The sequence below is a fragment of the Rhinopithecus roxellana genome, chromosome 5 (genome assembly GCF_007565055.1).
Source record: "Rhinopithecus roxellana isolate Shanxi Qingling chromosome 5, ASM756505v1, whole genome shotgun sequence".
Classification (NCBI taxonomy): Eukaryota; Metazoa; Chordata; class Mammalia; order Primates; family Cercopithecidae; genus Rhinopithecus; species Rhinopithecus roxellana.
The window spans coordinates 164,513,914-164,535,374 of NC_044553.1; the positions used below are offsets into that span (position 1 = coordinate 164,513,914).

Consider the following 21,461-nt stretch of genomic DNA (forward strand, 5'->3'; position numbering starts at 1 on the left):
TTCATGCATGTGTTGGCCATTAAGGTCTTCTTTTCATAAATGTCTACTGAGATACTTCACCCATTTTTAAATTGAGTTATTTGTTTTCTTAGTACTGAGTAGTTGAGTTCCTTATACATTTTGGATATTAGTTCCTTCTCAGTTGTAGGGTTTGCAAAGAATTTTCTCCCATTCCATAGGTTGTGTCTTCACTGTTGATTGTTCCCTCTGCCGTGCAGAAGCTTTGAAGTTTGACGTCATCCCATTTGTGTATTTTTGCTTCGGGTGCCTGAGCTTTTGGGATCATATCCAAAAATTGTTGCTCAGACTAATGTCATGGAGTTTTTCCTACGTTTTCTTCTAGTAGCTTTATCTGTTCAGTTAAACCTTTAGACTGTTTTCTTTTTCTTTTTCTTTTTCTTTTTTCTTTTTGAGACACAGTCTCATTCTGTTGTCCAGGCTGGAATGCAGTGACACAATCTTGGCTCCCTGCAAACTCTACCTCCCAGATTCAAGTGATTCTCCTGCCTCAGCTTCCTGAAAAGTTGGGATAACAGGTGTGGGCCACCATGTGCTAAATTTTGTATTTTTAGTAGAGACAGGGTTTTGCCATGTTGGCCAAGCTGGTCTCAAACTCCTGACCTCAGGTGATGCGCCTTGCCTTGGCCTCCCAAAGTGCTGGGATTACAGGCATGAGCCACCGGCCTAGACTGTTTTCAATTGATTTTTGTGTAGTTTCATTGGTCTGCACACAGATATCCAGTTTCCCCAGCACTATTTGTTGAGGAAACTGTCCCCTCCCCATTGTGTTTTCCTGGTGCCTTTGTTGAAAATCAATGGACTGCAAACATGTAGATTTATTTCTGGGCTCGCTTGTCTGTTCCATGGATCTGTGTATCTATTTTTATGATGTACCATCCTGTTTTGATTACAACTGCTTTACAGTATGTTTTGAATTCAGGTACTGGGATGTTTCCTGCCTTGTTCTTTCTGCTCAAAATTGTTTTGGCTTTAGGGGTCTTCTGTGGCTACATATGTGTGTTAGGATGGTCTTTTTCACTTCTGTGAAGAATGTCATTGAAATTTTGGTAGAGACTGCATTGAACTCCTCTTCTTCCTCTTCCCTGTTTTTCTCTCTCCCTCCCCTCTTTCTCTTCCTCCTCCATCCCACTAAAACTGTAAAGACATTTCTAGGCCACACAAAACAGGCCCTGGCTGTATCTGGCCTGTGGGTCACTGTCCTCGGGGTCATGCCGTAACCCTGGCTGTGTCTGGGTCAATTGGGTCCTCCAGGTGGGGCAGTGCAGACCAGACCTGAGGGCTCAGCAGCTGAGGTCAGCACATCTCAGGCGCCTCCCATGAAGGGTCATCTTTAACTGGATGCCCTCCAGGCCCCAGGGCAGGAGGCCCTCGCCTGTCTGCACCCCGTGTTGTTGTGGGAAATTGAGGTGCCAGGAAGTAGCACTGTGGTCTGAGTAAGAGCACTTGGCCGTCTTCTTGGGGGCTGCCCAGGGGAAGGCCCCTCCACCAGCAGACAAGGCGGTGGGGGCTAGAGCTAGTCGCCAGCGCACTCAGCTTGTTTTGTTGCTGAGTCTCCACTGCCCATGAGGAGGGTGGAGAGGGACAAGTGCAGATTCCTGGGTCAGGGAGCAGCTGCCCTCACCTTTCTCACGGGAAGCTCTGGCCCCTGTGCTGTGTCCATCTCCCTGCATCGGATTGACCCACCCCAAGCCTGGGAACTAGGTGCGTTTAGAGATGGGACCCCTGTGCTGTGTCCATCTCCCTGCATCGGATTGACCCGCCCCAAGCCTGGTGCGTTTAGAGATGGGAATGTCGCGTTTCTGCACCTGCAGAGTGGAGGCAGATTCTGGCTCAGGGTGAGGGCACCGTGGCCACTCATCCAGGCAGAGGCCACCATGGCTGTGCCATGCCCCTGTCAGAGCTTGACCCACACTCCAGAGGGTGGGTGAGGGATAGTCATTCTGCCTGTTGGTCCAGCCCACCTACTGCTGCTTCTCCTAACAGCCTCCTGCCCTACTCAGAGAAGGTCAGGCACGTACCTGGGTTCTCCCGAACACTGAACCTGTCCTCCCGGCCACATGGACATCTCAGGTGGGTCAGAGTCACAAGCCTCAGACTTCTCAGATAAAGTTCCTGGTGAGGACCCTCTTTCCTCTGCCATTCTGAGGTGGCAGGCAGGGTGAGGGTGAGAAGCAGGCTGGCCATCAGAACCCAGCACTTGCAGAGAGCCAGGCCTGGGGCAGGCAGGAGGCGAGGGTCACGGGGAGGGACTGCTGCAGCCCAAGTGACCTGTGGGTCTGCAAGCCAGACTGCCTCAGCAGGGTGGCTCTATGTGAGGCTGCACTAAGAGCCCATGCCTCAGCTCAGCGAGGTAGAGCTGGGTCCATGGGCCAGGGAGCCTGCCCAGGTCTGCTCTGGGAGTCTGCTGGCTGTCTGGCATCTGCTGTCCCGCAGACTGGCTGGCTGTAGGTGTTTGTTAGAGGTGGCAGTTCAGTGTCCCTTTCCTTACCCAAAGTGTGACTTGGAGACTCAGACAAGGAGTTATGAAGGGCTGCCTGCAGGAGACAGCTGAGGAATGAGCAGGTGGGTGGGGGTGGGGTGCAGTGGGAGGGCTTCTCACCTGTGTTCCTGGTGGTGGCCGGGGTTCTGGTTGCCTTGGAGAGGCCGCCCTCTGCTTGGGGCTGCGCAGTGGGCCCTGAGGGGTACTGTGCCTTTGGAGACTCTGAAATCCAAGGAACAGTGCAGGTGAGGGTGAGGGCAGAGGGCACGGATGTACCAGAGGCTGGGTTGTGGACAGGTAGGTGGGCGGCACAGGCAGCCAGGCAGGCAGAAGGGAGGGGCCACAGCATGGGGTGGGAGCTTGGCTGTGGGAAGCCCACTCAACAGCCACCTTTGCTGGGCAAGCTGCCTCCGTGCATACTGGGGGAAAGGTCTGGAAGGAAAGGGATATGAATGTTGGGAGATGGGGCTGCAGAGAGAGGGAGCAGAGGGGCTGAGGGAGAGGGACCGAGATGGGGAGGTCCAGTGGGGTGGATACAGGGTGAGTGGGGAGGATACACCCTGAGGGCAGAGCTGGGGGTTGCCTCACAGCCCAGCCCTTGCTTCTGTCTTTGTGGTCAGGCCCTGAGTGGAAGGTGCTGGGGGTCCTAGGGGACCCTTCTAGGTGATCTCCGGTGCTACCTACCTGGCCAGCGGAAGGTCTTCTCCTTGTTTGTATTGCTGGGGATATGCTTGACGCTGCATTTGTACTCGCCTTGGTGCCGCTGGGAGAGGGGTGGGGTGGCGAGCTGGCTGCTTGTTGTGTAGCTGCCCTGTCTCTCTGTCTCAGGGAACATAATCTGGTCCTGGATCTGTGTCCCCAGGTGCCAGGTGACAGTCACGGACTTTGGGTTGTACCCAGTTATCAGGCATGCCAGGACCACAGGGCTGTTATCCTTCGGGAGTTCACACGCTGATGTGATGAGGAACACGTCTGGAGCCTTGGTGGACACTGGAAGACAGACACAGTGGGAGTCTGAGGCTGGAGGCTCTGAGGACAAGGGGTAGGGCCGGGCAGAGGACCCTGGCAGCAGAATGGCAGGGGAGCCGGGGAGAAGGGGTCCAGGAAGAGTTCCCGGGGTGAGCAGGGCTGGCCAAGTGGCCTGTGCACACGAGTGTCCCGACTGCCGCTCCTGTCAGCATCACTGAGTGGGACCCGTGGCTTTGTGGACACTGGGCTGCTGTTGCTGAGAGCCCTTAGAAGGGAGAGGTCTTCCCTCCAGAGGCTTTGGTACCCCCTGGGCATTCCTGGGACCTCCACCTTCCCTGCTACCCCCAGTCTATCTGGGAACCACTTCCCTTGGGCCCCTGAGGGGAGGAGGAGCCGTCAAGCCTGGGAGTAATGGGCCTAGGGCTGTGTGGCCCCCCTGCCCAGGCCTCCAGCTGTGGGTCCTCAGCTGCCCTGCAGGGACCATGGGGTCCCTGTGGAGGGCCATGCGTCTGGTCCTCTGAGTGGCTCCAGAGGAGCTGGTGGGATTGGATCCTCCTCTCCCTGATACCTGGCCCCAGGGGCTTTGCTACCTGGGACAAACCCGTGAGCTGGCCTGGCCCCTTGTAAGGGGTGTTACTCATGGACAGCAGGCTGTAGGGTGGCAGGTCCCAGAATGTGTGGCTGCCTGCTGGGCTTGGCTCTCAGCCTCACTTTCCTGGAGACCTGGGTACCCAGGGCAGCTGAGCGAGTGCAGAGGTCTTGCCTGGGTCCCTGGTGGCCCCCGGTGCTCCGTCTTAGTCTAACCTTCTACTCACCCCCTGCCTCCACCCATGTCTTCCCACCACCACACTGACTGTCACTGCTCAGGTGGGGCCAGGTGTTGCCGTTCTTCAGCCTGGTACACAAGGTCATCCGGTGTGGCGGTGGCCCCATCCTCCTTCCCTTCTCCCTTGGGGCGGAACCTGACACCCTGCTTTCCCAAACACTGGGTGACCCTCCTCTTCTCCCCATTTACATCCTTTTTCCTGGGATTTTCTGAGCAGGATTGTCAACCCATTGTCAACCCTCCACATCCTAGGCAGTATTCATGGCCCACCTCAGAGTCTTCCACCTGAACAGAATCTTCCACCTCTGGGGCCTTACCAGAGGCATCTCTAACATTCACATTTCTAGCAACATTCTGTTTATGATAATTTATGTATTCTCTGAGATGACAGACGTTTTGTCTACAGCTCTCCTCTTTCTTTCTGAGCCCCCACCAGGATCACCTTTAATGTCCAAATTTCTACCAATAGTCTTCAAGGAAACCTAGACTTTTTCTAACATGCACCTCAAAACTCCCTTCCTAATTCCCTTCCTTGAGCCACCTCTTGGACCTCTCTGTGCTATTTTCACTTTTCCCTGAGGTTCTGGGATGTCAGCCCTGCCAGGCCTCCCTCTACAGCACCACTGGTAAGACACTAGGGATGGGTCTTGTTTTGGGTTGAGTTGTGTCTTCAAATAAATGGACGTGTTGAAGCTCTGACCTGTAGGGCTTCAGAATGTGCCTTTCTTTGGAAGAGAGTTTTGCAGATGCAATCAAGATGAGGTCACGCAGGAGGCGAGTGAGCCTCTGATCCAATATGGCTAGTGTCCTTATGCAAAGGGGAAATTTAGACAGACATGCACACAGGCAGAATGCCAAATGAAGGTAAAGGTAGAGATGGAGGAGCTGTTTCCAAAAGCCAAGGAACACCAAAGTTTCCCAGCAAACCAACACAATTCAGGACAGAAGCCTGGAACAGATTCTCCCTGCCAACCCAGAAGAACCAAGCCTGCCCACAGCTTGCTCTCAGACACTTGGCCTCCAGAAATAAGAGAGAATACATTTCTGTTGTTTCAGCCATGCAGTTGTGGTACTTTGTTACAATAGCTCATAAGAAACTAAAACAGATTTTGGCTTTAGAAGTGGGGTGCTGATTTAATCGATACCTAAAACTGTGGAAATGAATTTGGGATAGGGTAATGTGTAGAGGTGAGAAGAGTTTTGAGGTGCATGTTAGAAAAAGCCTAGGTTTCCTTGAAGACTATTGGTAGAGATTTGGACATTAAAGGTGATCCTGGTAGGGGCTCAGAAAGAAAGAGGAGAGCTGTAGAGAAAACATCTGTCATCTTAGAGGATACATAAATTGTCACAAACAGAATGTTGCTAGAAATGTGAATGTTAAAGATGCCTCTGGTAAGGCAACATGTTATTGAAAATTGGAGGAAAGATAACCTTTGTTATAGTGGCAAAGCACTTTGCTGAATCACATTCTCTTGATGGTAAGTAGGACTTACAAGTGATGAACTTGGATGTTTAGCTGAGGATATTTCTAAGAAAAGTGTTGAAGGCACAACCTGATTTCTCCCACCTGCTTATAGTAAAATGTGAGAGGAGAGAGATCAGTTGAAGAAGGAAGTGTTCAGTAAACAGGACCCACAACTTGAACAGCTGGCAGATTCTCAGCCTGTCCAATTGTGTGCTCTGGAAACAAGGCCAAGGATGTGTCTGGGCAATCATTTGTTAAAGAGATTGGAATCATGACTTATGGATCCAATCAACCATCTCAGCAGAAACCAGGAGTAGAGATGAGGTTATTGAGGATATAACTGTGCAGGGCTCTCTTGTCTGATGACTCGAACCCCCATGAATTTCATGGGAAGCTGACAAGGATTTTGTGAATTATAAAACAGCAGAAACAATGCCAGGTTGGATGGAAGGGGAAGGAGACCAGATACAATGAAGGAAGGGTGACTTTGAGATCAGAGCCAAGGATGAGGAGGCTGTGGGGGCTCTGACCACCATGGGCCAAGAGCATGGGGTCACCCCCGTGGACCTGGAAGATGGAGCATTGACCCAGGAGGATGAGCCTTGAGTCTTAAATCTAATGCAGTTTTCCCTGCTGGGTTTTGGGCTTGCTTGGGACCCATGGCTCCTTACTCCCTTTTGATGTATACCTTTCAGAATGGGAATGTCTATCCTATGCCTGTCCCATCATTGCACTTTGGAAGCAGGTAACTTCTTGTCCAGTTACAAAGGTCCACAGATGGAGAGGAATTTCACCCCAGAATGAATCTCACCCTGGGTTTCTCCCACACTTGATGCAGGTGATATTTAGCTGAGATTGTGGACTAAGAGTTGGTGCTGGAAGGGGTTAGCCATCTTGGAGATGCTGCTATGGGATGCAGGAATTTTACATGTGAGAAGGACATGATTATGGGGGGAGCGGAGGGCAAACTGTCATGGGTTAAAATGTGTTCCCCTATAAATTCGTGTGTTGAAGTCCTAACCCCCAGGACCTCAGAATGTGACCTTGTTTGGAAACAGAGTCTTTGCAGGTGCAGTCAAGTTCAGATGATGTTACCCTGGAGTAGGGCGAGCCTCTGATCTGATATGACTGCTGTCCCCATCAAAAGGGGGCATCTGGGCACAGACAGCAGGTGGGGAGAACGCCCTGTGAAGATAGCGCTGCTCCCACAAGCCAGGAGCGGCAGAGATGGCCGGCAACACCCAGCAGCCAGGAGAGAGCCTGGGACAGTCTCCCATGACACAGAGGAGTCAGCCTCACCGAGGCCTCCATCCCAGATGCCCGGCCTCCTGAAGCAGGACAGAATAAACTTCTGTTGTTTAAGCCACGCAGTCTGGGGTGCTGTGTTGCCAGGGCCACACCTAACGGATATGGGTGTTGTTCTGAGCTGCCAGCCCCACGGCCTGCACGAGGCCTCCCTGCCCCAGCCCAGCGCAGTCTCCCCGGCCCCCTGGGTATGCCATGGGCAGTGTGGAACCCCTCACTCCGTCCTCCCCCAGCCTGGGAGGTTGAGCCCATGGTAAGCTACATGGGGTGAAGCTGGAGCCGTAGGCTGGGAGCCAACTGGGAGCCCACGGCCAGAGGATGGATTTCCCCAGGGACCCACATGTGCATCTCCACCTGCCTCCTGGACATTCTCTCTGAGGGCAGGGCCGGTGCCAACTCGGGGATCCAGCACGGTCACAAGGGCGAGCCAGGTCCTTGTGGAGAGCACAGTGGGAGGGACACAAGTTGTACCCAGCAGCCCCCAGATGTCTGTGACAGCTGGCTCAGAGCAAGTGCCAGGCTGCTCCTCAGAACCTGAAATGGCCTCCTTCTGGGCCCCTGGCTATTGAGCCCTCCCAAGACGCCATCCTGGATGCTTCCTCCAGGACATTTCTATGGCCTTGGGGTCTGCCCAGTCCTCCAGCCTGGTCCTCTCCCCTCAACCACCTGACTCCAGCCTGGTCTCACAACCACTGCTGTCCTTGACTTTGCCATGGACTGTGGGTCACCTCTGGCTAACTGCACCATGGCCAAGTGAGCCTCCTGGCATGAGCCCCCAGCTTCTGCTTGGCTGCCATCTCTGAAAAAATCCCCTATTCTTTGATCCTGCTCCTACCAACCTGGGGAGTCATTTTTTGGCACTGCCCAAAGCCTGACCACCACCTGCCCATCTTCAGGGTGATGGCGGAGACTTACCCTCCCCACCATGTATTCCCTAATGGTTCCTAAGGACCACACGGTCATGCCCCCCAGTCCCCACCCACAAGAGGATAACATTGGGAGCCTGAGCATCTGGGAAATGATGAGGCCCTCGTGATGGGTTTAGCGCCCGTATGAAAGAGACCCTGAGAGCTCCTTCACCCACTTCTGCCGCGTGAGGACGCAGTGAGAAGGTGCGTTTCTGAGCCGGGAACTGGCCTTCACCAGACACTGAAGTTGCCGGCGCCTTGATCTTAGACTTCCGGCCTCCAGAGCTGTGGGAGGCAAATGTCTATTGCTCAAGCTTCCCAGCCGATCGTGTTTTGTGATAGTCTCCCAATTGGACTGACACTGCTTCACCCGAAATTTTTGCTCCAACTTCCACACCCCTGCCATGGGCGTGGCTGCAGCCAACCCACCCCTGTGCTTCTGTGGGGTGCAAGGCCCCCACACTGTGCAGACAGGGCCACATGCTCTCGAGGGCTCAGCCCACGCCTCCTGGACCCCGGTGGCGAGCACCAGACGCCACGAAGGTTTGGGGCAGGGCCAACACTTGTCTGGGCTTGCTAGGAACGGCGGCAACGTGAGCCGGGCAGTTGTAGGCTCGTGGAGCACACACAGAGGCCCCCGAGGCCTGAGCCCCAGTCTCCCAATTCAGGCTGTGCTTGGGGGACCAGGCCTGGAGCCCTCTCCTGCTCAGTTGCCCTCCTTCCATCAGGCTGGGCATGCCCCGAGTCTGAGTCTGGCCCACCTGCTCCTGTGGCGCCTTTCCTGGGCACATGGCTTTCCTCGAAACCCCCAGTGCTGACCCAGCGCTCTTCTCCACAGCTGCCTTTGGAACTGGGATCCCCCTTGAGATGCCCACGTAGCATGAAAGTTTTGAAAAAGAAACAAAAACCCTCACAAGAAAGCAGTTTCATGGATAAAATGTGCATATTTATTTCAGGGCAACAAGCGTATACACAGCAAAGCGGTGTGGGGTAGAGCCCCCATGGTGGCCCGCACACCAGCCAGCCCCTGCCTCTCTAGAAGGAAGCCTGTGTTAGAGCACATAGCTGGAGGCCGGGCAGGGAAGAGAAACACGTGCCAACAGGCCACACAGGCCGGGACCCCAGACTGGAGGCAGCGCCCCTTTGAGTTCCTCTCTCTGGTCTCCGATGTTCTTCTGTTGGGATCATTTCACCTGCGGGCAACAGAGACAGTGTGAAGTGCTTTCCCCATGGTTGGGAAGGGAGCTGGGGCAGAGGTGACTAAGCAGGGTGGTATGGGGGCCTCTGGGGTAGACGTCCAGCCCAGGCTGCTCCCCGGGCCCCACGCTCCCCCTGTGCCCTCATCCCTGTGCCACAGCCGTGCTACCTTGAACAAGGTGACAGTGGTACTGTAGAAGAGGCTCAAGAGGAAGAGGACGATGAAGGTGGAGGCAGTGGCCCACAGGTTCTCAAAGCCCTCCTCGTCGGCACTCACCTCCCCCTCTGCAGGAGACACAGCACAGGGGAATAGGGTCAGGCTGGGGTGGCACCCAGCAAAGCCCGCCCCTGGGGCCCATCCTCTAAGCCTGCCCTTGGACCCTAGGCTGTGCTGCACCCGGGGCGGGGGCGGGGAGAGCAAGTGCAGGGGGGCTCGGACACTGTTCAGGGCCTGGGCTGGGTCCCTGCAAGGCTGATGCAGCAGGGGCACAGGCCGAGGCTGGGCAGGGTTGGGACCCTGAGGTCTCTTCCCAGGAGCCCTGGGATGGCGTAGAGCGTGGGGGATGCAGCACACAGACACAGGCGGGGGCCGGAGTTTGGGGCCCTAGCGGAGTGGCGGCCAGCATGTCCTCACTCTCCTGGAGGGGGAAGCAGGGGGTGTGGCCCCGCCCTTGTGCTGTGGGGGCGGGCAGGTGGGAGGACTAAGCTAGGGGATGCCTGATCCTCACCCCCTCACCAAGGCCCTGACTCTCCAGCTCCCTCTTGGAGCAGAGTCTGCATGGGGACATCCTGGCGGACTTGTCCTACCCTGCCAGGACCCAGGGGGCGGATGGAGACCTGAGCTCCACAGTGGAATGAGGACATTTGGGGGGCTGCATCCCCTGCACAGATGGGCCCTTGGAGACACCTGGAGCCCAGGACCCCAAAGGGCCAAGAGTGTGGTGGGGACTCCCCAGTTAGGGACAGCACTGTGTGTTGGATGTGGAGACCTCACTTGGGCCCTGCCTTCCCTGCTTGGGCTGGGTCCTTCCTGGGCTGCTGCTGTTTGACCTCGCCTGCTCCCTGCTGTGGGCTGGGGAGCAGGTGGTCTTTGCAGGGGCAGACTTGCTCCAGCTCATCTCCTGAGGCCTCCTGTAAGAGGAGCAGCCGCCAGAGCAGCCACCCTGCCCTCTGGGCCCATGCTTAGACACTGCCTGCCCTCAGCACATGGCACAGGCCCTGGTTCTGCTCACCGGTGAGTGTGGGGGCTATCTACTGCCTTCATCAAGAGCCTGGCCTCAGCAGGGTTCACATACTATCCCTGGGGCCGCTGCTCCCCAAGTAGAGTCCAAGCTGGGTGCCATGGCAGCACCTCTAAGCAGAGACAGAAGGACAAGCAGAGCCTGGGCCCAAAGCCCGGGGGCCAGCATAGCACAGAGAGCAAACTGCTGCAGGGACAGAGTGTATGACAGGGCACCAGGAGAATGCGGGCGGGGGCTGGCCAGCATGTGCACATGTTGTGTCTGTGGGTGTGTGCATGTCTGTGTGCACGTGTCCGTCTGTTGTGTGCCTGTGGGTATACATGCGTGTGTCCACGTGTTAGTGTATGCACGTGCTCCTGCGTGTCTGTGTCGGTGTGTCTGTGTGTGTGCACGTTTCCATGTACTTGTGTCTGTACGTGTGTGTGTGCATGCACCTGTGTGTTTGTGGATGTGTGTCTGTGTGTGTATGCCTCTGTGCTAGTATGTCTGTGTGTGTGCACGTCCTGCACATGTATGTGTCCATGTGTGCATACGTCCATGTGTCCATGTGTGTGCCTGTAGTTAGTGTTCTCTTTGTGTGCCTGTGCATGCTTGTACATGTGTGTCCATGTATGTTTGTGTATGCGTGTGTCCATGTCTGTGTATGTGTGTGCCCATGGGTTAGCACATCTCTGTGTGTCCATGTGTCTGTGTGTGTCCGTGTCTGTCCATGTGTGCCCACACATGCCTGTGTGCTGCCTGTATACGTGTGGCCTTGCTTTCAGCTTGCTTTCTGGAAGCAATAGGAGGAATGGCAAGTCTGAGGTCAGCCTGCTGTGAGCAGCTGCAGGGAGTTTAGGGGTTTCTGGAAGCCACTGTGGCACGCAGGTGGGTGAGGCAGGGGTGGAGGCTGTGGAGGAAGGTGGTCTGTAGGGGAGGCGCAGAGTGGGTGCAGCACAGCCACCACCCCAGCAGGCTAGAGCATTGTGCACTCAGGACCAGTATCTTTTGAATGGATCTTTTTATTTCTAATTTTATAAGATGCAACATCTCACCCCGTTGACATGGTTAGTTTGCGCGCGCGCACACAGAGCGGCCGGCCGCCCTGAGCCTGTGGGCAGGCCAGCAGGGTCAGTAGCAGGTGCCAGCTGTGTCGGACATGACGAGGGACACGTTGTACAGGGTGGGTTTACCGGTGGACTTGTCCACGGTCCTCTCGGTGACCCTGTTGGGCAGGGCCTCATGGGCCACGACGCAGGTATAGGTCTCCCCCGTGTTCCAGTCATCTTCAGACACGGTCAGGATGCTGTGGGCGAAGTACCGGCCTGGGGCCTGGGGCTCAGGCATTGGGGCACTGGTCACATACTTCTCCTGGGACAAAGGCTGTCCCCTCTGCATCCACTGCACGAAGATGTCCGCGGGAGAGAAGCCCGTCACCAGGCAGGTGATGGTGGCCAACTCCCGCAGGTTCAGCTGCTCCCGGGCTGGTGGCAGCAAGTAGACCTCGGGCCTGTGCATGGCCACCCCTGTGAGAAGAGATGGTGGTGAGGGCAGGGCAGTGAGGGGACCGGCCTGTGGGCTGGGGGCAAGTCCCTTTTCCCCAGTTGCCCAGACAACGGGGGAGTGAGGGGTGCTCTCCACCATGCCCCAGAGGCCAAGGGAGGGTCCCAGGGAGTGCAGGAAGAGGGGCAAGAGTGGGGCCTACCCTTGGGCCTGGAGATGGTCTGCTTCAGCGGCGAGGGCAGGTCCGTGTGGGTCACAGTGCAGCTGAAGCTCTCCCCGGAGTTCCAGTCGTCCTCGCAGATGCTGGCCTCACCCACGGCGCTGAAGGTCCCATTGGGGTGGCTCTCGGAGATGTTGGTGTGGGTTTTCAGAGCTTCGCCATTCTGGCGGGTCCAAGAGATGGTCACACTGTCGTAGGTGGCCAGGTCTGTGACCAGGCAGGTCAACTTGGTGGACTTGGTGAGGAAGATGCTGGCAAAGGATGGGGGGATGGCGAAGACCCGGATGGCTATGTTTGGATCTGAAGTCAAGAGAAGGGAGTCAGAGGTGGGGCAGGTGTGGATGTCGGTCGAGGCCTGGTTCCCACCCAAAGAGAGCAACAGCCTCTGCCGAGCCCCTGCTCTTGGCCGCTCTGGGAAGCCAAGGCTCAGGGAGCAGATGGCTGCGTCTGGGTGGTGAATGCCAGACCCAAGTGGACCCCTGTGTGTTGGTGGGTGCTGCCCTCGGGGACAGGTCACTCACTGATTTCACACAGGGAGGACACATTCTTCTGGAAGGTCAGGCCCCTGTGATCCACGCGGCAGGTGAACACCCTCTGGCCGAGCCAGTCGTTCTCGCTGATGGTCAGTGCGCTGGTCACCTTGAAGGTCGTGGGCCCAGACTCTTTGGCTTCAGCCTCCACCTGGTCCGTGGTGATGCCAGACTCCACCTGCTTCCCGTCGCGCAGCCAGGACACCTCAACCTGCCGGGGGCTGAAACCTGTGGCCTGGCAGATGAGCCTGGACTCGCGGGGGATGCCGACGAAGCCGTCGCGGGGTGGGACGAAGACACTCACGTTGGGAGGCAGCTCGGCAACCACTGCAGTGAGGGACACGCGTCAGCTTGGTGCCCGCCACTCCTGCCCCCTTTGGCTCCCTCTCTGCCCCGGTGGGTGGGCCCCTCCCTCACCTGGAAGAGGCACGTTCTTTTCTTTGTTGCCGTTGGGGTGCTGGACTTTGCACACCACGTGTTCGTCTGTGCCCTGCATGATGTCCTTGGAAGCCAGCAGCACCTGCGAGGTGGCCACGTACTTGTCCTTTCTCAGGACTGATGGGAAGCCCCAGACGCCGTTGCTGATGTCAGAGTTGTTCTTGAATTTCCAGGAGAAAGTGATGGAGTCGGGAAGGAAGTCCTGTGCCAGGCAGCCAACGGCCACTTTGTTCGTGTCCAGCGGGGCATTCTCACAGGAGACGAGGGGGAAAAGGGTTGGGGCTGACGCACTCCCTGAGGACCCGCAGGACAAAAGAGAAAGGGAGGGGTGAGGAGCTGCCTTCTTGTGCCCTGCCTGTCGGGGCTGAGTGGCGTTCCGAGTGGCCCTCTCTACTTGTGTCCCGCTGTGGCTGCCCCACCAAAGCCAAGGCCACCTGCAGGCCTCCAAAGCCCAGATTGTCATGGCTAACAGGGGTGGTGGGGCTGTGGCGAGGCCTCGGGTCTTTGTCCAAGGCTGTCAGGGCTGCAGGCCTCAGCCTGTCCTGCTGCAGGGCCCAGCGCTGAACACCTGGGCAGACCTGGGGTCTCCTGGAGCAGGTGGAGCCGCCCCTGCCACCATTCAGTTGGCTGCCCTGCTGCACTCTGAGGCCTGCCTGCCCCTGGCTCCCTGCTCAGAATGGCTGAGGGCTCAGGTTTGGGTGGACCAGGCCTGCTTTCCCTTGAGGCAGCAGCAGGTAGGTGCTGCACACACTCAGCTCCCAGCACATGCAGCTGGAGGGCCCAGGTTGCATACCTGAATGGGAAGCCTGGAGCCACACACCCTGCAGGCAGCCAATAGAGAGCTTGGTCCCTCCAACCCAGCTTATGCTGCCCCCATCTCAGCCACACTCCAGCTACCCTGAAGTCTCCCCAGGCAGACATCCCAGGCCTGGGAGTGAGTATAGGGATGGTGGATGTGAGGGGAACGCAGTGTAGACTCAGCTGAGGCTATTCATCGGTGTCCGACAAGATCATGAAGACTGGCCCAGTGCCATGTCTTCCAGTTCATCCCAGCCCAGGCCAGCTCAATGCAGCTCAGCCAAGCCCAGCTCAGCAAAGCCAAGCTCAGCTCAACCCAACTCAGATGAGCTCAGACCAGCTCAGCCCAGCCTAGCGGAGCTCAGACCACCTAAGACCATCTCAGCTCAGCCCAGCTAAGCCCAGTATAGCCCAGCCCAGTTAAGCACAGTTCAACCCAGCTCAGCCCAGCTCAGCACAGCCCAGCTCAGCCCAACCCAGCCTAGCCCAGCTCACTCAACCCAGCTCGGCTCAGCCCAGCTCAGCACAGCTTAGCTTAGCCCAGCCCAGCTCAACCTAGCCTGGCTCAGTGCAGCCTAGCCCAGCCCGGCTCGGCTCAACCCAGCTGAGCTCAGCCCAGGTCAACCCAGCTCAACTCAGCCCAGCCCAGCCCAGCTCCACTCAACCCAGCCCAGCTAAGCCCAGCTCAGTCCAGCCCAGCCTAACTTGGCTCAACCCAGCCCAGCTCAGCCCAGCTCAGTCCAGCCCAGCCTAACTTGGCTCAACTCAGCTCAGCTCAGCCCAGCCCGGACCAGCTCAGCTCAGTTCATCTCAGCTCATTGCAGCCCAGCCCAGCCCAGCCCAACCCGGTTCAGCTCAACCCAGCTCAGCTCAGACCAGGTCAGCCTGGCTCAACTCAGCCCAGTCCAGCCCAGCTCAACCCAGCCCAGTTCATCCCAGCTTAGCCTAGTTTGGCTCAACCCAGCTCGGTTCAGCCCAGCCTGGACCAATTCAGCTCAGCCCAGCACAGCCCAACATAGGCCAGCCCAGCCCAGCCCAGCACAGCTCAGTTCCGTTCAGCCCAGCACAGCCCAGTTTAGCTCAGCTCAGCTCAGCCCAGCTCAGCCCAGCTCAGCCCAACCTAGCCCAGCCCAACCCAGCTCAGCTCAGTTCAGCTCAGCTCAACCCAACCCAGCTCAGCTCAACCCAACCCAGCTCAGCTCAACCCAACCCAGCTCAGCTCAACCCAACCCAGCCCAGCTCAGCCCAGCTCATCCCAGCTCAGCTCAGCCCAGCTCAACTCAGCCCAGTTCAGCTCAGCTCAGCTCAGCTCAGCCCAGCCCAGCCCAGCCCAGCCCCACTCAACCCAGCTGAGCCCAGCTGAGCCCAGCTCAGCTCACCTCAGCTCAGCCCAGTTCAGCTCAGCCCAGTTCAGCTCAGTTCAGCTCAGCCCAGCCCAGCCCAGCCCCACTCAACACAGCTGAGCCCAGCTGAGCCCAGCTCAGCTCACCTCAGCTCAGCTCAGCTCAGCCCAGCCCAGTTCAGCTCAGCTCAGCCCAGCCCAGCCCCACTCAGCCCAGCTCAGCTCAGCCCAGCCCAGCTCAGCCCAGCTCAACTCAGCCCAGTTCAGCTCAGCTCAGCTCAGCTCAGCCCAGCCCAGCCCAGCCCAGCCCAGCTCCACTCAACCCAGCTGAGCCCAGCTGAGCCCAGCTCAGCTCACCTCAGCTCAGCCCAGTTCAGCTCAGCCCAGCCCAGCCCAGCCCCACTCAACCCAGCTGAGCCCAGCTGAGCCCAGCCCAGCCCCACTCAGCCCAGCTCAGCTCAGCTCAGCCCAGCCCAGTTCAGCTCAGCTCAGCTCAGCTCAGCTCAGCTCAGCTCAGCCCAGCCCAGCCCCACTCAGCCCAGCTCAGCTCAGCCCAGCCCAGCTCAGCCGAGCTCAGCTTAGCCCAGCTCAGTTCAGCCGGGCACAACCTGGCTCAGCCCAGCCCAGCCCAGCTCAGCACAGCCCAGTTCAGCTCAGCTCAGCTCAGCCCAGCTCAGCCCAGGTCAGTTCAGCCCAGCCCAGCCCAGCCCAGACCAGACCAGGTCAGTTAAGCTCAACCCAGATCATCCCAGCTCAGCTCAGCCCAGCTTGGCTCAGCCCAGCTCAACCTGGCCCAGCCTGGTCCAGGTCAGCCCAGCCCGTACCGCCCAGCCCAGCTCATCCTGGTTCAGCTCAGCTTGACCGAGCTCAGCCCAGGTCCGCTCAGCCCAGCCCAAATCAGCTCAGCACAGCCCAGCTCATCCCAGCCCAGCTCATCCCAGCTCAGCCCAGCACAGCTCAGCCCAGTTCAGCCCAGCACACCTACTTCAGCTCAGTTCAGCTCAGCCTAGGTCAGCTCAGTTGAGGTAAGCTCAACCCAGCCCAACCCAACCTGACTGAGCCCAGCAAAGCCCAGCAAAGCCCAGCTCACCCTAGCTCAGCTTAGCTCAGCCCAGCCCAGCCCTGCCCAGCCCAGATCAGCCAAGCCCAGGTTAGCTCAGCCCAGCTCATTCCTACCCAGGTTAGCTCAGCCCAGCTAAGCTCAACTCGGCTCAGCTCAGCCTAGCTTGGCTCAGTCCAACACAGCACGCTCAATCTGGTTCAGCTTGGCTCAGCCCAGTTCAGCTCGGCTCAGCCCAGCTTAGCCCAGCTCAGCTCCGCTCAGCTCATCTCAGCTCAGCTCAGCCCAGCTCAGCCCAACCCAGCCCAGCAAAGCATAGCTGAGCCCAGGTCAGCCCAGCATAGCTTAGCTCTTAGTTCTTTAGCAGGCTTAGCTCTGCTCAGCTCAGCCCAGCTCAGCCCAGCCCTGGTTAGCTCAGCCCAGCTAAACTCAGCTCAGCTCAGCTCTGATGAGCTCAGCCCAGCTTGGGTCAGCCCAACACAGCCTGCTCAGGCTAGCCCAACCTAGCTCAGCTCAGCTCAGCCCAGCCCAGGTTAGCTCAGCCCAGCGCAGCCCCTGCCCTGGTTAGCTCAGCCCAGCTAAGCTCAACTCAGCTCGGCTCACCCTAGCTTGGCTCAGCCTGGTTCAGCTCAGCTCAGCTCAGCCCAGCCCAGCCCAGCCCGGCCGAGCTCAGCTCAGCCTAGCCTTGCTCAGCTCAGCCCAGCTCAGCCCAGCCCAGCCCAGCAAAGCATAACTCAGCCCAGGTCAGCCCAGCTCAGCACAGCTCAGCCCAGCCCGGCTCAGCCCAGCTTAGTGCAGCCAAGCCCAGCTCAGCTCAGCTCAGCTCAACCCAGCTCAGCTCAGCCCAGTTCAGCGTTGTTTAGTCTAGGTCAGCTTAGGTCAGTTTTGCCCATCCAAGTCCATTTCTGAAAGCTGGATGGAGTTATCATGGCTAGAAACGGTCAGCCCACCGGACCTGCTTGTCTCAGCTAAAGCCATCTCATTGCCAGGTTCCTGCACCACCAGGCTGGCTTTCATCTTTTGTCTCCCTCTACTTGATACCCCAGTTTCCGGCAGTCCTGCCCTCGCACCGCCTGGGTTTTGGTCCCACAGCAGTACCAACCATGACCACCCTCCACTACCTGGGTGGCATATTTCTTTGCTGCTTTAAAGTTATTAGAACATCTTCAGAATTAGACCAAGAACTTAGGAGCCTATACTGTGATAAAAGTGAGGAGCTCCCCTTGCTCTAGAATCGGCAGCATAGCTTCTGCACCGAGAGGAGGGTATTGAAATGCTCAAAGCCTCCACCTTCTCGGAGCATCTCCTCCCTTCTGAGTCTGAAATAAACCCCTGCCTTTAAATTCCCTCTAGATAACAGTCATCATTGGAAACAACCAAGAAATGCATTTTATCTGAATTTGCCACTTAAAATTCTGCCATTTACCGCAAATCGCTTTGGAAGGCATGGGCTACTTTCAAGGGTGCGATGACCTAAGTCAATGATTTAGACAAGAGCGATGCCAGTGGGGCTGAAGCATCATGACTCATGCCATCCGCATTCAGAGGTTGCAGAAGAGCTCGGGTGACCTCTCCTTCAAACGGGCTTTAGGGAAAGTTAAATGGGAGTGACCCAGACAATGGTCACTCAAAAGACTCACACAAATGAGTCTCCTGCTCTTCATCAAGCAGTTAAGACCAATTCCCCTTCTAGTGGAAATAAGACATCAAATACAAAGTTTTAAGAGAAGCGAATGCAGCAGCGGCAGCTGCCTGTCTCTTACCATGTCAGGTGTGTAGTCACTGCGAGCCTTGCAAGGCTTTGGCATGGAATCATTCCTCCAAGTCCATTAACAAGGGCTGGGTCCTGAGCAGCCAGTTGGCCTGGTGGCAGAAGCCACACATCCCAGCTCTGGGTAGTCCGGGGAGACCCAAAGCCCAGCCTGGGCCTGGCAGGCCCCCTCCCAGAGCCTCCGCTAGGCCAGTCCGGCTGAAGCTGAATCGGTGACTCCGAGCAGAACCCGTCCTTCTAAGGTGTCTCCACAGTCCTGTCTTCAGCACTATCTGACTGAGTTTTCTCTTAAGCCACAAACTAGCATGTTTAACTGAAATAATTCAGGATAATGATGCACATTTTACCTAAAACTTATCCTAAAGTGAGTAGTTGAAAGTGGTCTTGAAAAATACTAAAATGAAGGCCACTGTATCGGCATATCAAAGTGTTTCTCCTTAATCACAAAGAGAAAACGAGCTAACCTAAAAAGATTGTGAGCATAGTTATTATAAAAATAATGCTCTGAGGTATTGAAAAAGTGTTTGAGATTAATTATCACATGAAGGCATAACAAACTAATTTTAAAAGTTTTTTGAATGCAGTCATAAACTCTCCCTAAGACTGTTTAATTTTTAAATATCTTTCTTTAAAAATGAATGCAGTTTAGAAGTTGATATCCTGTTTGCACAAACTAGCAGTTGATAAGCTAAGATTGGAAATGAAATTCGGATAGTTAAAAAAAAAAGAGCCTTTCCAGTTTCGGTCAGCCTCGCCTTATTTTAGAAACGCAAATCGTCCAGGTGTTGTTTTGCTCAGTAGAGCACTTTCAGATCTGGGCCCAGGCAAAACCACCTCTGCACAACCAGAAGTGATAAATTTACCAATTGTGTTTTTTTGCTTCCTAAAATAGACTCTTGCGGTGACCTGCTTCCTGCCACCTGCTGTGGGTGCCTGAGACCCCCATGCAGCCATCTTGACTCTAACTCATCATCCACTCCCAGCTTCACTCAATTAATTAAAAAAATAAACTTAATTTATGATGCTCAAAACTCAGTCCTGCATCAGAGCCGACAGCACTGTGCTAGTATTTCTTAGCTAAACTTACTTTGGCCCTAATTCCAGAGACATACCACTCATGGGTGTTAATCAAATGATAAGAATTTCAAATACTTGGACAGTTAAAAAAATTAATATACTTCAAAATCTTTCACATTTTTAAGTCATAATTGTCTTAACCATTTTTCTCTGGAGCCACTTCAAACATATCCCGTCTTTTAACATTTAATAAGCACGCCTCTTAAGATGAACAATCCTTTTCTCTTGGAAACCAACTTCAGGGCACTGAGCTCCTGGGGCCTCCCTAAGCCCCTGTCAGGACAGCAGCCACCCTTTCTGGACTACCTGTGCCCCGACCCTGCTCTCATCAAGACCAAGGCTACGCGTCTGTCCTGGCTGGATTCACCCACTCTGACAGTTCTCTTTCCAGACAACAAAGAATTTAAGATGCAGGTTGGCACACAGCACACCTCATAATTCTAAAGAAAATGTTTCATGATTCGCTGTGTGTGCAGCGATCTTGCAGTCCTACAGACACCACACCTGACACACATTCCTCAGCCATCACTAAGACCCCTGGTTTGCTCTGGCATCTCATCCAAATGTGGCTCCCCAAGCCCCCAGGCTCAGTTACTCCATCAGACACATCCAGCCTGAGTCCCATTTTCCAAAGGCATCGGAAAATCCACAGAGGCTCCCAGATCCCCAGTGCCCGTCCCCTCCTGGCCAGTCCGCCCAGGTCCCCTTGGAACATGTCCCGAGGACCAGCCTGCAATGCTCAGAAAACCCCACAGGCAATAGCAGAAAACAAAGGCCATAGAGTGGCCATTCTTACCTGAGGAGACGGTGACCATGACCCCTTGGCCCCAGGAGTCCATACCGTAGTAATCACAATGGCAGAATGTCCATCCTCACCCCGCAAAAACCCTGGGCGCCCGGCTCGCATTGTTCCCAGCCACCCAGACCTTCTGTCTCCAGGCGTCACATGGAAGCCGACTGTCTGTGTCCCTGTCCTGTCCTTCTCATGGAACCCTCTGCTGGCCTCCCACGTACCCCACATTCTGGCCTGACCCCTCAGAAGCCAGAACACTGTCGGCCTGGGACATCCAACTGCAAGCAGACGGTTGACAAGTCACCCCCAGGAGTCCAAACACCCCGGCGGGCACCTGTCCCAGAGAGCGGGTGCCTTGGAGCGGGACAGAGCCCTACCACACAATCGTCACCACAGCCCCTGAGAATGCTCCAAATGAAGCAGAGAGTGGTCACCCCAGACCAGCCAAAGGAACCCCCCAGCTGCCGACATCTGTGGCTGGACTTGGGGAGGAGGTGCTGGGTTCCCATTCGAAGGGACCCTCTCCCTGGCTTTCTTTCCTGACCTCCAAAGTGCCTCCAGGACTCTGACCCTGAGACCCCGGCAAGCCGAGTCTCCCTAAGTGGACTCGGAGAGGGGGTGGTGAGGACTCACCTGAGGAGACGGTGACCAGGGTTCCCTGGCCCCAGACATCGAGCCAGTTGTCACATTGTGACAACAATGCCAGGACCCCAGGCAAGAATTGGCACCCGCTAAGTCCCTGGGACCCTCTCAGACGGAGCCCGTGGAGGGCCCGGGGTTTTTGGGCCAAGGGACCCCAGAGGCCCAGGGTGGCCCTGACCACAGGGAGACCCCTGCTGCTGGGCGCAGGAGGAGGGAGCGTCTGGAGACCCGGAGCCCTTGCCCCTTGTCTGTGTAGCCGCTGTTGCCTCGGGGCGTCCTCCTGAGCCCCCCAGGCTGCTCCAGAGCTTTCTTGGCAGGAGACCCAGGCACACTTATTTTCCCCAAAAAATGCAGCAAAATCCCTCAGAGTTAAGGCAGGAGAGAGGTTGTGAGGACTCACCTGAGGAGACGGTGACCAGGGTTCCCTGGCCCCAGTATTCAAAGTAGTCACATTGTGGGAGGCCCCGTTAAGGGGTGCACAAAAACCTGACTCTGACTGTCCCCGGCCAGCTGTGGCAGCCAACCCCGTGACCCAAGATCATTCTGTCCCCAGCACAAGCATGACTCTGCCCACCCTTTGTCCCAGGAGCAGAGTCCCGATTCCCAAAGAAAGGCCTTCTGCTGAATGTGACCCCAAACAGCCCCAGAAGGAGCCCCGGAGGGCCCCACATGGCCACGCACAGACCAAGGAGCCACTGGACATTATCTCCCAGCTCCAGGACAGAGGACGCTGGACCCAGAGCAAGGAGGCAGAAACAAAGCCATCTTACCTGAAGAGACGGTGACCCTGAGCCCTTGGCCCCAGAAACCAAAAGCATCACACAGGGACACAGTCCCTGTTCCTGCCCAGACACAAACCTGTGCCCGTGCAGGACACTCGAATGGGTCACATGGCCC

The 21,461-nt window shown here is 56.4% G+C and overlaps 4 gene segments (V, D, J or C); all 4 read right to left on the bottom strand.

The window, feature by feature from the left end:
- LOC104673311 overlaps window positions 1–20,549 on the bottom strand; it is a 191,967-nt gene extending 171,418 nt beyond the window's left edge. Inside the window, 1 exon segment of the C gene segment in view lies at window positions 19,926–20,548. Coding sequence covers window positions 19,926–19,968 — 43 coding nt within the window.
- Window positions 1–21,461, bottom strand: part of LOC104674290 — a 168,727-nt gene that overhangs the window by 146,677 nt on the left and 589 nt on the right.
- LOC104670082 overlaps window positions 1–21,461 on the bottom strand; it is a 97,606-nt gene that overhangs the window by 75,398 nt on the left and 747 nt on the right.
- Window positions 8,898–21,461, bottom strand: part of LOC104673310 — a 167,610-nt gene continuing 155,046 nt past the window's right edge. Inside the window, 7 exon segments of the C gene segment in view lie at window positions 8,898–9,166; window positions 9,340–9,455; window positions 11,584–11,916; window positions 12,096–12,413; window positions 12,635–12,970; window positions 13,061–13,375; window positions 20,556–20,600. Coding sequence covers window positions 9,158–9,166; window positions 9,340–9,455; window positions 11,584–11,916; window positions 12,096–12,413; window positions 12,635–12,970; window positions 13,061–13,375; window positions 20,556–20,600 — 1,472 coding nt within the window.